This window comes from Cotesia glomerata, linkage group LG7 (assembly GCF_020080835.1).
Source record: "Cotesia glomerata isolate CgM1 linkage group LG7, MPM_Cglom_v2.3, whole genome shotgun sequence".
NCBI lineage: Eukaryota > Metazoa > Arthropoda > Insecta > Hymenoptera > Braconidae > Cotesia > Cotesia glomerata.
The window spans coordinates 20,490,204-20,505,053 of NC_058164.1; the positions used below are offsets into that span (position 1 = coordinate 20,490,204).

The window sequence follows — 14,850 nt, forward strand, 5'->3', positions numbered from 1 at the left end:
ATAAAATATGTTTTTTAAATACATTTTTTAATTTCAAAGTTAAAAAATTATCTAATTGTCTTGTTTTTCATTGAACTTTTTAAGAGGGATTAACTTGCGTAGAGTACGATCATATTTTTTTTTTTATTTTTTCTTAGAGATCAAAAAACTAATTATTAATTCTAAAAAATTGTCAAAATTCGAAAAATTGACGGATTGACTAATTAAAATAAATTTTCGAATTTTCATGTGATGCACACCTGAAATTTTATTTCCATTTCAACAACAGATAAATTATCTTCATTTGATAGAGTAAATCTCAGAACTCAACTTTTCTTCTTCCCCTTCTCGCCTTCCCCATCTTACAATCGACAAAAGCGCCGCGAGTGTTCACAAATTCTAACTTTATTGATTGATTAAACTTTCTACTGAGCATTCACTTCTTACCTTCTCCACTCGCTACTTTTTCTCAGGCAAATAAAAAAAACAACAAATAAATGTCGGCCAATTGACAAACGTTTTTATAAATTCAAAACAAATTGATTATTGCTGTCAGTAAATAACTACCAAAGTGAAATATTTTAAAATCAAAACAACAGAGTTATTTAATTTGATTACTTTTGTTGTAAGTAAACTTTCTAAAACATATTTTAGTAATTCAATAAGTATAACATGTTTTATTGATTAAACTACCGTGTATTAAGTTATAGGTATATAAATTGACATTATTGATACTCACAAAAATTATGTTATTATTATTATTATTGAAGTATTTCAATCAATAGTAATTACACTTCATGCTATTTCTATCCATCGACTGCTAATTAATTTAATAGTCTCTTCTATTCCATTTATGTAAATCCTCTCTCACACATTCCCTAGTCATATCATTTAACAACTCCTTGCTAAATTGTGTAATAAGCATGATAATATATTTATTCTAATTTCTAATTTTAGATAGAGCACAAGGATAAGGAAATTTATTAAATAAAATAAGTTTAAAAATTAGTTACCAATGAAAGCCGATTTGAAATGTCTTACACTGAATTGGAACATGGTTATCAGGTAATTTTTTACTTATTTATTATAAAATCAAATTTTTTTAGTCAACATGCCAAGCAATGTTATATATTTTTAACTGTATATCACCTTTCAGACGAAATATTATGTCATGGTCATAAAATAACAATTTTTTAACATTGACAAGTGAAATTTTCTCATTGAATAATTTATGATAGTTTTGGAGTAAAGTTAGCACTTGATTTATAAATTTTATTTTTAATTAAAGGATCTACGGAGTACCAGCCGACCAATATTTTATGTAGGTGATATTGATTCAGTGTCACAAAATATTGTAGGTGCTATACCGTCTTCGATTTATCGTTCATCTCAACGCGTAAGTTTTTAAACTATAATTATTTAACTGAAGTAAAAAATTAAAAAATCCATAGCACTAAATTGTTTTGCTCACAATCCAATAATTATTAATTGCTATTGAATTGCTATGTGACGAATTTATTGTCAATTCTTTCTTAAGTTCTGGAATTACATAAATAATAAAAATTAATCATGAGTTTAAATACAATTCTAATTAATTACTGAATACATGACTACAATTTAATATAGTGAGAAAAGATAAAAAAAATTTTCAAGGTTACCTTAATATAATGACAAGATTGAAATTCATAAATAAAATTTTCGGTGTTTTTTGATGGGCTGTATTTAAGTAAAAAATAATTTTATTGAAAACATAAATAAAGATTTATCAGTCAAAAATTTTTAAGAGTTACGATTTTCACGCAATCCTAAAAAAAATCACAAAAAAAAATTATGTAAATTTTTTGCAGTCTTTTTTTCAAGGTAAAATTTTTTTTATTATATGAATTTGATAGCCTCTTTATTCAGCCTAAATTTCGTTTTGGAATTTTTTTCTACGTCAATTTCTTTTGGAGATTTTCGACTTTGAATGACAAAGCATTTTTTTTTCTTGTAAAAAAAATTTAAGGTCAGTTTTAAAACTGGAATAAATGTTTTACCAGAATTCATGATCCTCTCAAGGGCTGTTTATTTATTTTAAATTTTCGACTCGGTTGGATAGTGTTAACTCTTTTCATCAAGCGATATATATCGCGCACAATCCAATTGAGACTCTTAATTAAAAGATAATATTAATTTCATATATTGCATTTTTTTTGTTTGATTTCATTGTAATTTTTTATAGCTATAGAATAGTTATTGAATGAATAAACTAATGAACGTTAATTTATTAATTTATAGTGGTTTTAAGTATTTGACTTGAGTTTCATAAACTAAAACACCTAATCAACATCGAGTTCTATTAAAATCAGATACTTTTACGGTAAAAATATTATTTGGTAGTTCTGATTTCATACAGCTGCTATAATGATAAGTTATCAAAAAAAATGTTAATCTAAGTCATCATGCAAATCCTTTTATTTGTATATAATTGATACAATATTTCATAACAAGATAAAGTGAAATTGTTTATTACTTAATATAGATAAGTTTAAATCTTCCGAGTTCTGATATTTAATTTTATATTGTTACATGTTTTAGTACGATATTTATTTTATTGATATGAAAATAATCCTAAAAGTCTTTGCCAACAATTTTGGGTAACTGGATTATAAATTAACCATAGCAACTAAAATAAATATAAAAAATTTGAAGGAAAGACAAAAGCACAAGGTTTTCTTTTTTTGTACTTGAGAAACTGCGTTGAATGACGTCAATCACGTAAAAATCGATTGACTCATCAGAGATACATCGCAATTAAATTACTTCAACAAATGTATTTTTTATTTTACAATTAATTGTTACATTTTTTCAGCAGTTGTAAAATTTTTTAGCTCTAAAATCTCAGAAATGTATTCCAAAATTTATTTTGAACTTAAACAGCTTAATTACTTGCGAATATGATGAGTTTTGAGCGATTTCAACTCAAGAAACGCAAAAAGCACTGGAATAGTGTACATACAGTTTTTCAGTTATTTTTTTATTTTACCTTAAAAAATTACTAATTAAAAATATCTGTAACTTCTGAAAAAATAATTCAAATCTAAATGAATATTTTTTTTACTCTAATTGACTCGTTATCCTCTACTGTACTTACACAATAATCTTAAAATAAATTAATCATATAAATTACTGAAAAGCACTGAGTTAATTATATAACAATAATTATAAATAAGGTAAATAAACACCAGAAAGTAAAATCAGAAATAAAAAATTCAAGAAAAAAAATAACCACTGATGTTGTTCGGACAACTAATGATAGTATACTAGTTAAAAATATAAATTAAACAATAATAATTAACATAGCAAAAGTCAATGGGATATATATTAACACATTGACATGTTTTCTAAATTTAAATCAAACTATTCTTAGAGAGTAAAAAAATAAATATAAATCCACTAGTGGCGCCAAATTATTAACATCTTCATCAGTAATTCTTAAACTATTCATACTATGTCATCAATGTTAATTAATCGTTAATCAATAATTTGTTTATTGTAACATAATTTAAAAAAAAAAATTACTTCTGAATTTTGTTTAATTTATTAAATAGTGTTGTAAATAATTTTTGTAAATGGCTAAAAATTGGTGGAAATTTTGGAATTTATTGATACCCATTTGGCAGTGGTTGTTGCTGCAATGTAGTAGTTTACGTAAAAATGTTTTTATTTCTTATATTATAAACATGGGGTAATTTTTTTTATACAAATTCAATTAACTATTGATAAATGGTAAATTAATTGTTTGAAAAATAAAAAATGATAATATTTCAGTGATAAATTTAGAAAGTATAACAATAATAATAATAACAATAACAACAATAATAATAGTCGAGATGCAAAAAGTGATATTAAATGTACAATAGTATCATGCGAAAATAATTCGTCATTGTTACCTAATATATGTGTCACTAATTGCGATGAAGTGGAACCTTATTGGCAACTTATGGTATTATTATTTAATTTCTTCTTTGTTACTCAATAATCATTAAGTTTCTCGTTTAATATTCAATAACTTAAAAAATAAATTAATTTATGAATTCCAATGGCATTGAACTCTGTAATTATTGTTTCTCAAATAAAAATATTTATTGAGATGAAATATAATCTTAAGTGTATTTATTGAAATAATATAAGAAGAAATAATATAACGTAAAAATGGTAGAAGCGCATCATATTTAAAGTCAAACCATTCGCATTTTAAATTTAGTCGCGGTAATTTAAACACTAAAATAACGACTGAATAATAATTTAAATTATTTATTATCGCAATTGTTTACGTCACATGTTAATTTACTTGTGTATATAGTATACATATATAGATGTAGATATACAAGTGATACCATAAACGTAAATATAGAAATAAGATAATAAATGTGTGTTAGTTCGAAGGCAAAAGAGTGAGAAAAATCGCACGTGTTTGTTATAGATAAAGCGAGCTAGATAGAGGAAAAATATTGTTTCATATTCTTTAGTTTGTTGAATAGTAAAAACTAGTTGAGCGTAGAGTAACGCGCGATTAAGTACCGTTTATTTTATTGTTATTCGGTTTTTATTAATTTTTATTGTTACAAAGACCTACATCATTTCTTCAACTATGCTGTTGAAGTAAATTAATTTTAATAATTATTGTTAAAACACTCTATTAGTGGATTTAATTTTTATTAGTGATAAGTTAAAATTATATGTGTGTTAAAGATAGTATCGAAATACTTGGAGATAAAGTAATCGATTGTGATGGTTAAAAAGATATATATTATAAAGAGAAAAAAAGTCTTGCTGAAACGTGAAGATGTATAAGTGTGCAATGGAATGATTTAATAATGTATTGTTGTACGTACTTCAAGTTTTCTCATAAAGTAACGAAAAAACTTAACCGAGTAAATTTTATAATTGAGGGATGGAGTGGACTTGGTGGAAAGATTGGTGGAGATTGAAGAAATGGCGACAGCGTAATTTAAACAGTAATTTTAGTGATGATGATTTTTATGATTTGGATTACTGTTATTGTGATGAATGTATTGTAAGCTTTTATTTATTTTTCTTATTATATTTACTTGATGTGAGCTAATATTTCTCTATTGAGATTTATTATCTGGAACAACTATTTCGTAAATTCTATTTTTAAATCTCAAATAAATTCATTTTTATTCACTTGAAAGCTTTTGAAGAAATCCCATTTTATGTTAAGATACCGGATGTTATATGACAATGTGCATAATAGTATCAATTTCTCGGTATTATTTGTATGTCGTATTTTAATTCTAAACCGCTTTTGACAATAATAAATTTTTTTGACGCAAAAGAAATAGTAGCTAACTTCCTAACCTCACAAAATATAAACTTCAATCGGTCTATGGCTTCTATTAACACAGTATCACACAAAATTTTTCTATTTTATTTTAAGTGTTTTCAATAATGAAAAGACTTTATAAGAATATTAGCTATTCTTTAATTCCAAAATGCTACCGTAGATTCGAAATAATTAAATATTAATAACTTTTTATTTTTTCAAGTACTTGAAAATTTTTTCAACTTAGCCTGTCTTGAGTTCAATTTTATTTTGTAGAATAAATGGAACATCTATTGTGGAATATTTTTTATTTTTTTAATAATTTTTTGGATTTAAAACTCTATAATAAAATTACAAAGTCAAAGAAGAAATATTTTATCAATAATAAACTTAACTAGAAATGAAAATAAATTTCTCGACGTTTCTAAAAACTAGTAAAATCTTCAATATGACTGCAACATCAAAATTTCATGAAAAGTATAGAAAATTCTTATCCTAAAAATTAGTAAAATTTTGAAAATTTCAAAGTTCTATCATTCTTAAACTATCCGATCGATTTTGCTCATATTTAAACTTGACTTTGATAATTGTCTAAGGAATATACTCATTAAATTTAATTAAGACTCATTAAGAATCGTGAGAGCTAGGCTGAACTCATGCTGCATTATACCATATACATATATGAGCTGAATAAAAAAATAATAATATTTTTCAAAAGTTGCATCATGAATACAAATACAATAGTTAGAATTCTATGAAATCTACTAAAAATAAAACAAACGTATAAGTTCAACATTTGCTTTAAAATCAATTCTAATTTTGAATATTTATGTCCCAAGTCGCAAAAAACATGAAAATTAACTGCAAAAATAGTTTGAAATTGAGATAAAAAGATTCAAATTTTTTAAATGTAGCTCTAATTACAGAAATTGGTTAAAGTATTATTGAACAAGTGATAAATAAACTGTTTCATTAATTCCAGGGCGAACTGTCGGACGGGTGTGACAATGATGACGGGTATATGGTCGAGGATGACCTTGACGGCGAGGGGAAGCAAGTATTGGTGGGAATATGCGCTATGGCCAAAAAGTCACAGAGCAAACCTATGAAGGAGATTTTAACTAGACTTGAAGAGTTTGAATACATTAAAGTTATTGTTTTTGGTGAAGAAGTAATACTCAAGGTAATAAATATTAATCAAATAATGATATCTGGCAAATATTTAAAATTAGACAATGTTAATAATTATTTTTTTTTTGTTCCAGGAACCTGTTGAAGATTGGCCTGTTGTTGACTGCTTAATTAGCTTTCATAGTAAAGGATTTCCATTAGATAAAGCTATTAGTTATGCTAACTTACGTAAACCTTTTATTATTAATAATCTTCCAATGCAATATGGTATACAGGTATTTATAACATTGATTAATCCACAATTCGGTGCTGTTTATTTTTTTTTCTTCTTTGCTTTGGCTATTTTATATTAACCCTCAATATCATTTTAGTGCTAATTATCATAGAATTTTATAAAATTTCAAAATATTGTTATCAAAACTTGAAAGTATTGCTTTTATGAAATTTTATAAAATTTTATGTAAAAATTTTAACTAAAAAGTTATCTAACTAGATCTAAAATCAAGAAACATGATTTGTTTAAAATCTAAATATTTTTTCTCATAAGAGGATGCACCTAGACTTTAAAAAAAAAAAAAAAAATAATCACAACTTTTCTTGATTTTAAATATACGCAAATCAACTTATAAAAAATACCTAAAGATACCTAAAAAATGTTAGATGTTACTAATACTTAACAAAAAATTATATTAATTTTGATGCCACTAAGGAACATATTTTCTTTTGTAATCGATTATTTGATTAGTTAATTTATTAAAAAACAAATATCACTATTAGAAGTGTCTATTTACACGTAAAAAAGTCCTGATAAATCCACGCTGCATGAATGGAAGGGCCTTTACATTCACGCAGCGTCGATTTATCAGAACTTTTTTACGTGTGAATAGATATGTCCATCACTATTAGTCAATAACTAATTAACTTGAATTACAGGATAGAAGACGAGTTTATGCTATTTTAGAAAGCGAAGGAATTGAAATACCTCGATACGCCGTTTTAGATCGTGATTCAGCAGATCCCAAACGTGAGTACATTTATTTATTTATAATTGTTTTGATGATTTTTTAAAAGATGAATAATTAAACACTATTATTTCTTCTTTTTAAAGTTATTTTCTTTGGTACTAACGCATTTTTTCAACTAATATAACTAAGCTAATTAAAATTGTCTTTTTTTTGTTTGTTTTTTTTGTGTTGAATGTTCAATAATTTGACATGGAAAAAACTAAGATTGTTTTTCAGATCATGAGCTAGTTGAGTCTGAAGATCATGTTGAAGTTAACGGTGTGACATTCAATAAGCCATTTGTGGAGAAGCCAGTGTCTGCTGAAGATCATAATATTTATATTTATTATCCGACTTCTGCTGGTGGCGGCAGTCAAAGATTGTTTCGTAAAGTAAGTGTTTATGAATTATTCAATTCATTCAATTTTACCTAATAAAAATTTGAATATTTTTGGATGAATAGATTGGGAGTCGAAGCAGTGTTTACTCACCAGAATCCCGTGTCCGTAAGACTGGTTCTTATATTTACGAAGACTTTATGCCCACTGACGGCACCGACGTTAAAGTTTATACAGTAGGACCTGATTATGCTCATGCGGAGGCAAGGAAAAGCCCAGCTTTGGATGGAAAAGTTGAAAGAGATTCTGAGGGAAAAGAAATACGCTACCCGGTTATCCTTAGCAATGCTGAGAAATTAATTAGTCGAAAAGTTTGCCTTGCCTTCAAACAGACTGTTTGTGGATTTGATCTTCTCAGGTTTTTAATTTTATTATTTTTTATTGATGTTCATAAAGTAATTTTAAAAATATGATATTTGCTCCGAGTTTTATTCATACACTTACAATTTTTGAGTGTCTACTTATTTAAACAAAGGTCACGTCTCTAAAAAAATTATGTCATTTTTTGGGAGTATAGTTCTCAAAATTCGCACCGCTCTAGTCTATTGCACTGTGTCATATTATTTATTCATTGAAAAGAATTCAGAAGAATTCATAACTGCGAATTTATTTCAATCTTTTTTAATTCCTCACGGGTTTAATGATTCTTGAATCATGTATGGGTTAAATAAGGTTGAATGGAATTGATTTTATGGATAAGCGAAAAAACCGAGGAATTGGATCTATTCAAATGAATTTAAATCTCATTCTTTTCAATTCTTTTTAATCGGTATTTTTAATCAAGGAGGAATAACTTGGTAAATTTTTCGGTAATTATTTACAAGTGAGGTCCACCCTATTTTTAGCCATATCTAGGTGAAAAATTAACATTTTTTAATTTTTTTAAATTCTGCTTGTTTTTACGGTGCATTTATGATAAAAAATGTCGTGAAAGAAAAAAATAAAGATTTCGATAGTTTTTTTGCCTTCGAAAGTTGGAAAAAATTTTGGTTCTCATGTTTTGTGGATAAAATTTCTATTTTATGTTTTTGATATGTATTTTTTTAAAAAGTATGTAAAAAAAAAAAACGAAAAATTTGAAAAAAAGTTGAATATAACAATTTTCTAAAAAATTTATAAATTTTTTTGAAAATTTGTTAAAATTGTGGTAATCATTTTTTTTTTATTGTTCATTTTTTTATGAATTTTTCAAAAAAAAATATATCAATAAAATCAAATAGAAATTTCGTTCAAAAAAATAAAAATTAAAATGGTGGACCCCACTTGTAAATAATTACCAAAGATAATTTTTCTAGAGCTAACGGGAAATCATTTGTATGTGATGTCAACGGGTTTAGTTTTGTAAAAAATTCAAATAAATATTACGATGACTGTGCTAAAATATTAGGCAACATGATTCTACGTGAATTAGCACCAACGTTACATATACCGTGGAGTGTGCCTTTTCAATTAGATGACCCGCCAATTGTACCAACAACATTTGGAAAAATGTAAGCAACTACAAAATTTTTTCATACAATTAAAAAAAAAGTGAAATAAATAAAATTATTTAAAATATTTTCAAGGATGGAACTGCGATGCGTGGTAGCGGTAATCAGACACGGTGACCGTACTCCAAAACAAAAAATGAAAGTTGAAGTGCGGCATCCAAAATTTTTTGAGATATTCAAAAAATACGATGGATACAAACACGGTCATGTTAAATTAAAAAGGCCTAAACAGTTGCAAGAGATATTAGATACTGCGAGGAGTTTGCTGACTGAAATTCAACACCGTGCTGCTGGGCCCGAGTTGGAAGAAAAGCAGGGGAAATTGGAACAACTTAAAAGTGTCTTAGAAATGTAAGTAACCTTCAAAATTTTTAAATGAATAGAATATTTATGAAAGTTTTTATTAATTTGGTTTTAGGTACGGGCATTTTTCAGGAATCAATCGTAAAGTACAAATGAAGTATCAACCACGTGGTAGACCACGCGGAAGCTCGTCCGATGACGGTAACAATTACAGTATGGTCATCATTTTCCATTCATTGTAGTCATTAGTCATTACGATCATTAATTGGAATATTTGAAAAAAAAATAATTTTGATTTAATTGAATGTTTTTTCGTAGATCGTTTGGGCGAACCATCACTAGTATTGATATTGAAATGGGGTGGTGAGTTGACACCAGCTGGAAGAATCCAAGCAGAAGAATTGGGCCGCATTTTTCGTTGCATGTATCCAGGTGGTCAAGGTAGACACCTTAGTGGTTCGTATCATGCGCTAATTTATGCTTTTTATAAATCATCTTTTATTTTATCATTATTGTTGAATCAACTATTTGTAATCAGTATGTTTATCACTAGCATTGACTGCAGTTTATTTATTTTAGCCGATTACACTAGTTTCTTTGATACTTTAATTATAAAATAATTTTTTTTAATATTATTAATCTTCTATGTTGTAGTAATAATTAATAATAATTTTAATTGTTGTTTAAAGGGGAATATGCAGGTGCTCAAGGTCTTGGATTATTGAGATTACATTCAACATTCCGACATGATTTGAAAATTTACGCGAGCGATGAAGGGAGAGTTCAGATGACTGCTGCTGCTTTCGCTAAAGGATTGTTAGCGTTGGAGGGTGAACTAACCCCGATTTTAGTACAAATGGTTAAAAGTGCTAATACTAATGGGTTATTGGATAATGATTGTGATAGTAGCAAGTATCAAAATATGTAAGTCTTCAATTTTTTTTATCAATAATTTCAATACGAAAAAATAAAGTAATTCAGACGAAAAAATAAAGCAATTATTAAGATATAAGTGCAAAATTGTATGATTTTTATTGTGTATATTTTATTAATATTATAAATAATTCTAGGGTGAAAACAAAATTACACGAATTATTACAACAAGACAGAGAATTTACGAAAGAAGACAGAGAACAAATAAATCCCGGTAATGCAATAAGTATTAATGATGCGTTAGATTTTGTAAAAAATCCAGTTAGATGTTGTCAGCATGTACAAATGTTAATACACAAACTGATGGATATTGTACGAATTAAAAAAGATGATCCCAAAACAAAAGGTAAAGCTTTTTTTTTATTTTGTTAAAATAAATTTCATAGAAATCTAACTATTACACTTGTCCTCATGACTCTATTTAAAATTTTGTTGCTTATTTGGATTCCGAGCAATCATTGATCATATCCGTCCAAAATCGGTTTTGCTGCTGCTAGTTTGACGACGCTTGCAGCTTGTCATGACAATTTAGACGATTATCAAAGTCAAATTCGAGTCAATTCTTTGAAAAATTTTCGTTTAATTAAAAAATTCAATTTAATTAAATAAAGTATTTATAACTCGTTAAAATACAGCACATAATGTAAAAGTCAATTTCAACCTTGTTCATTAATTATTTATACAATGCTTTTTAATTATTACACATCACAAGCTCGAAAAAATAGAAATTAGAAAAGTTAAATAATATTTAATAATATCAATTATCGCTTACAGCACAGCTAATTAGTATTGAAAGGATAATAAATAAAAAAAAGTTATTGATTTTTAATAACTTAAATTTTCTCATCAACTTAGTTTAATTGCTTTTGTATATCTTCAAGTATCTTCTGTATAACTAGTTCGAACAGTGCGATCATTTGATAATTAATTTTGTTTGCTCATTCCAAAATTGTTAAAAAATTATTTACGAAATTCCCTAGGGAAGTTGTCTGCTGATTTTTCTGAATCGATCGCCATTCCGTTAAAATATGGAAAATATCACACTACTACTGATTCTTATTAAAATAAATTCTGAACACACCGACTTATCAAATTTCTGAAAAGTTATTCGAGAGTTCATTAATTTAAATAAAATTTAATGTCCATTATACCTACACTGATAAAAAAATTAACTTGATTCAAGAACCAAAATCTTGAACCAAGAATACCATTTTGAAGAAAATGATTTTCTTGAGTCAAGAGAATAAATTCTTGAGACAAGAAATTATTCTTGATTTAAGTAAATTTTTCTTGTCTCAAGAATTTATTCTCTTGATTCAAGAAATCACTTTCTTCAAAATGGTATTCTTGGTTCAAGATTTTGGCTCTTGAGTCAAGTTAATTTTTTTATCAGTATACCTACTTTTCTAGACCAAAAATTACCTTGATTTATATTTATTTGATAAAATTTTACTATAACATTCTTTTATAGTAGCTCTGAAAAATCTACTTCTATTGTAACTGCCGAATGGCCTATTTTATATTCTTTATTATTTCAATTATCAATGCATATATTTTTTATATTATTTTAGATGCCATTTTATACCATGGAGAAACATGGGAGCTGATGGGCCGTCGTTGGGGAAAAATAGAGAAAGATTTTTGTACAAAGAACAAACGTTTTGATATTTCAAAAATACCAGACATTTATGACTGCATAAAATATGACTTACAACACAACAACCATACTCTGCAATTCGATCACGCCGAAGAGTTGTATATGTATGCAAAGTACTTAGCAGACATTGTGATACCTCAGGAGTACGGTTTGACAGTCCAAGAAAAACTTACAATTGGGCAAGGAATATGTACTCCACTCTTGCGAAAAATCCGTGCCGATTTACAGCGCAATATTGAAGAGTCTGGTGACGAAACTGTTAATCGTTTGAATCCGCGGTACTCTCATGGAGTTTCAAGCCCCGGAAGACATGTAAGAACACGATTGTACTTCACGAGTGAGAGCCATGTTCACTCTTTGTTGACTGTGTTGAGATACGGCGGTCTATTAGACATGGTTAAGGATGAACAGTGGCGGCGTGCGATGGAATACGTCAGTATGGTATCCGAGCTTAATTATATGTCGCAAATAGTTGTGATGCTGTACGAAGATCCCACGAAAGATCCAAGCAGTGAAGAAAGGTTTCATGTTGAATTGCATTTCAGTCCTGGTGTTAATTGTTGTGTACAGAAAAATTTACCCCCTGGACCAGGATTTAGACCACATTCACGCAATGAGAGTAGTCATAATTTGGTATGTGTATGTTTTTTTTTTTTTTAATTTTTTTATTGGTAACTAGCTGACCCGGTGAACTTCGTATCACCTACAATACATTTTATTACACCTTTTGATCAGCGATTATCAATCTTTAAACTCTAATCTATTTCGATAAAGAATAAATACTGGTTGTATGAAGTGCGGTTAGAATTTTGTCAAGTTATTAAATGAAACTTGCTTCTCATTGCCTGAAAATCAAGATCCCAAAAAATGAACACTGAATTTATGAAATTTTCTTTTTGTCCATATATATAAAAGATAGGCGACTAACAATTTTAGATCTGTTGATTTCCTTAGCTGAACTTTCAGGTTTTCCAAAAATTTTATTCTTTCGAAACCATCCCTGAACTATAGCGAACAAAACAAAAAGAAAATTGTTGAAATCGGTCCAGTCGTTCTTGAATTTTAGCGAGACTAACGTACAACTATTTATTTTTATATATAAAGAAGATAATAAATATAATTTCAGCAAGATACATCATCGCAGTGTAACGCAAGAATTGATGAAGAAGACGATGAGCTAGGTCCTCTGGATGACGATTTAGTAAGTCCACCGCCTACTTCAAGTTCATCACCGCCATTAATCGAAACCGACCAACCAGATTCTACCCTTGGAAGTCCAACAACTAGTCGCGCCATCGATATGATGGATTTGGATCCTAACATGATGGACGAACCATTTGATAGTGGATTTCTTCAAAGCTCAGCACCAATTCCCATTAGGTTGCTTATTTTTAAATTGTTACAAAACTATGAAGAAAAATGGTAACTAAATGAAATTATAATCTGATCTCAATTAGCGCGAGAACAGTCGCAGGACACGAAGCTGCGAGATTGGGTAGTCAATTAGCAGCAAGTCAGCGTCAAAGACGCGAACGTGAAGCTGCTAATATTTGCGAACCACGAGCACGTAGTTACGATCATCAGCGACAGGATAAAGCTGAAAAAAGTAAGTTTACCTGTGTTTTATAATTATTTGTATCTCTTGATTTTTACATATCTAATTGATATTTTTTCATAAATATACACATATATTTAAATTCTATTAAATTGACTATTAATAACATAAATGCCTGTACGATGAATGTTGCATGGCCTCACTTCTGTCTTATGAACTCTCAAACTTTTTTTTTATTAGTCGAAGAAATACTCAAATATTCTAATGAAGTTGGAAGTTAATTAAGTCAAGAAAATTTATAAATTGATTAATTAATTTATAAACATAGAAAAATAAACGTGAGCTTGACAAGCTGCATTTGTATTGAAGAAATGATTGAAATTTTGAATTATATTAGTTGCATCTGTGAACTTGAAAACTTCTGTGAACTAAAAAAAAAGCATCAGCTCTGTCATGCTGATAGACTTTATATCGATCCAATCAAAGATTGAATTTAATTTTTACACAAACAGATTAATGATATTGTTTCATAAATATTAAAAATTTTAAGTAAAACTAATAGAAAATTTAATCAATTAGATCTTGATAACAATTTATTGATGTGATTAAAAAATATCGATATTCCATTGAAAACTATTGATCTTATTTCAAACGTCTCTATGTTTTGTGTTTTCGTGTTTGTATTTTTATTATTGTAGCGGCAGAAAAGCTGCAGTATCAAAGTCTGGATGCAGTCAATCGAGAAGGTATGTTTTTTTTGTTGATTTTTTTTTTAATTATAATTTAGTATTACTTACTTTATTGCTTTTGTTTGCACTGAAAATGATTTATTATTTTATCTTACCACTATTTATTATAATTTATATTTTTTTATTTTGATTAGACTATTTTCTCAGTAAAATATGATGAAGATGAAGCCTTTTACTTTGTTTTTTCATAATTAATATATTTGGTTTGTCATATTATTTTGAAATAACTCAGTTGCTCAGCGATTATTGTGCGTGTGGTGGATCCTTTATTAAACAATTTTTTAAAGATATCGATCGTTTGGACCACAAAGTATTCATAATT

At 27.5% G+C, this 14,850-nt stretch overlaps 1 protein-coding gene across 15 annotated transcripts; it reads left to right on the top strand.

Moving 5' to 3' along the window:
* The first annotated feature begins 419 nt into the window (after positions 1-419).
* Positions 420-14,844, top strand: LOC123269133 (inositol hexakisphosphate and diphosphoinositol-pentakisphosphate kinase). 15 transcript variants are annotated; one of them, XM_044734688.1, is made up of 19 exons: positions 420-604; positions 937-1,044; positions 1,268-1,375; positions 6,291-6,491; positions 6,574-6,714; positions 7,373-7,463; positions 7,669-7,835; positions 7,907-8,199; positions 9,137-9,331; positions 9,407-9,682; positions 9,750-9,847; positions 9,953-10,090; positions 10,324-10,558; positions 10,705-10,913; positions 12,139-12,857; positions 13,351-13,604; positions 13,682-13,830; positions 14,475-14,525; positions 14,761-14,816. In XM_044734688.1, the coding sequence occupies exons 2-19, from the start codon at positions 1,012-1,014 to the stop codon at positions 14,799-14,801; spliced, it is 3,399 nt and encodes a 1,132-aa protein (XP_044590623.1). In that variant the 5' UTR covers positions 420-604; positions 937-1,011; the 3' UTR covers positions 14,802-14,816. The 15 variants fall into 15 exon arrangements, with proteins under 15 accessions (XP_044590623.1, XP_044590624.1, XP_044590626.1 ...); XM_044734689.1 differs by having other exon boundaries at positions 14,478-14,525; XM_044734691.1 differs by having other exon boundaries at positions 7,681-7,835; positions 9,750-9,835.
* The last annotated feature ends 6 nt before the right edge of the window (positions 14,845-14,850 follow it).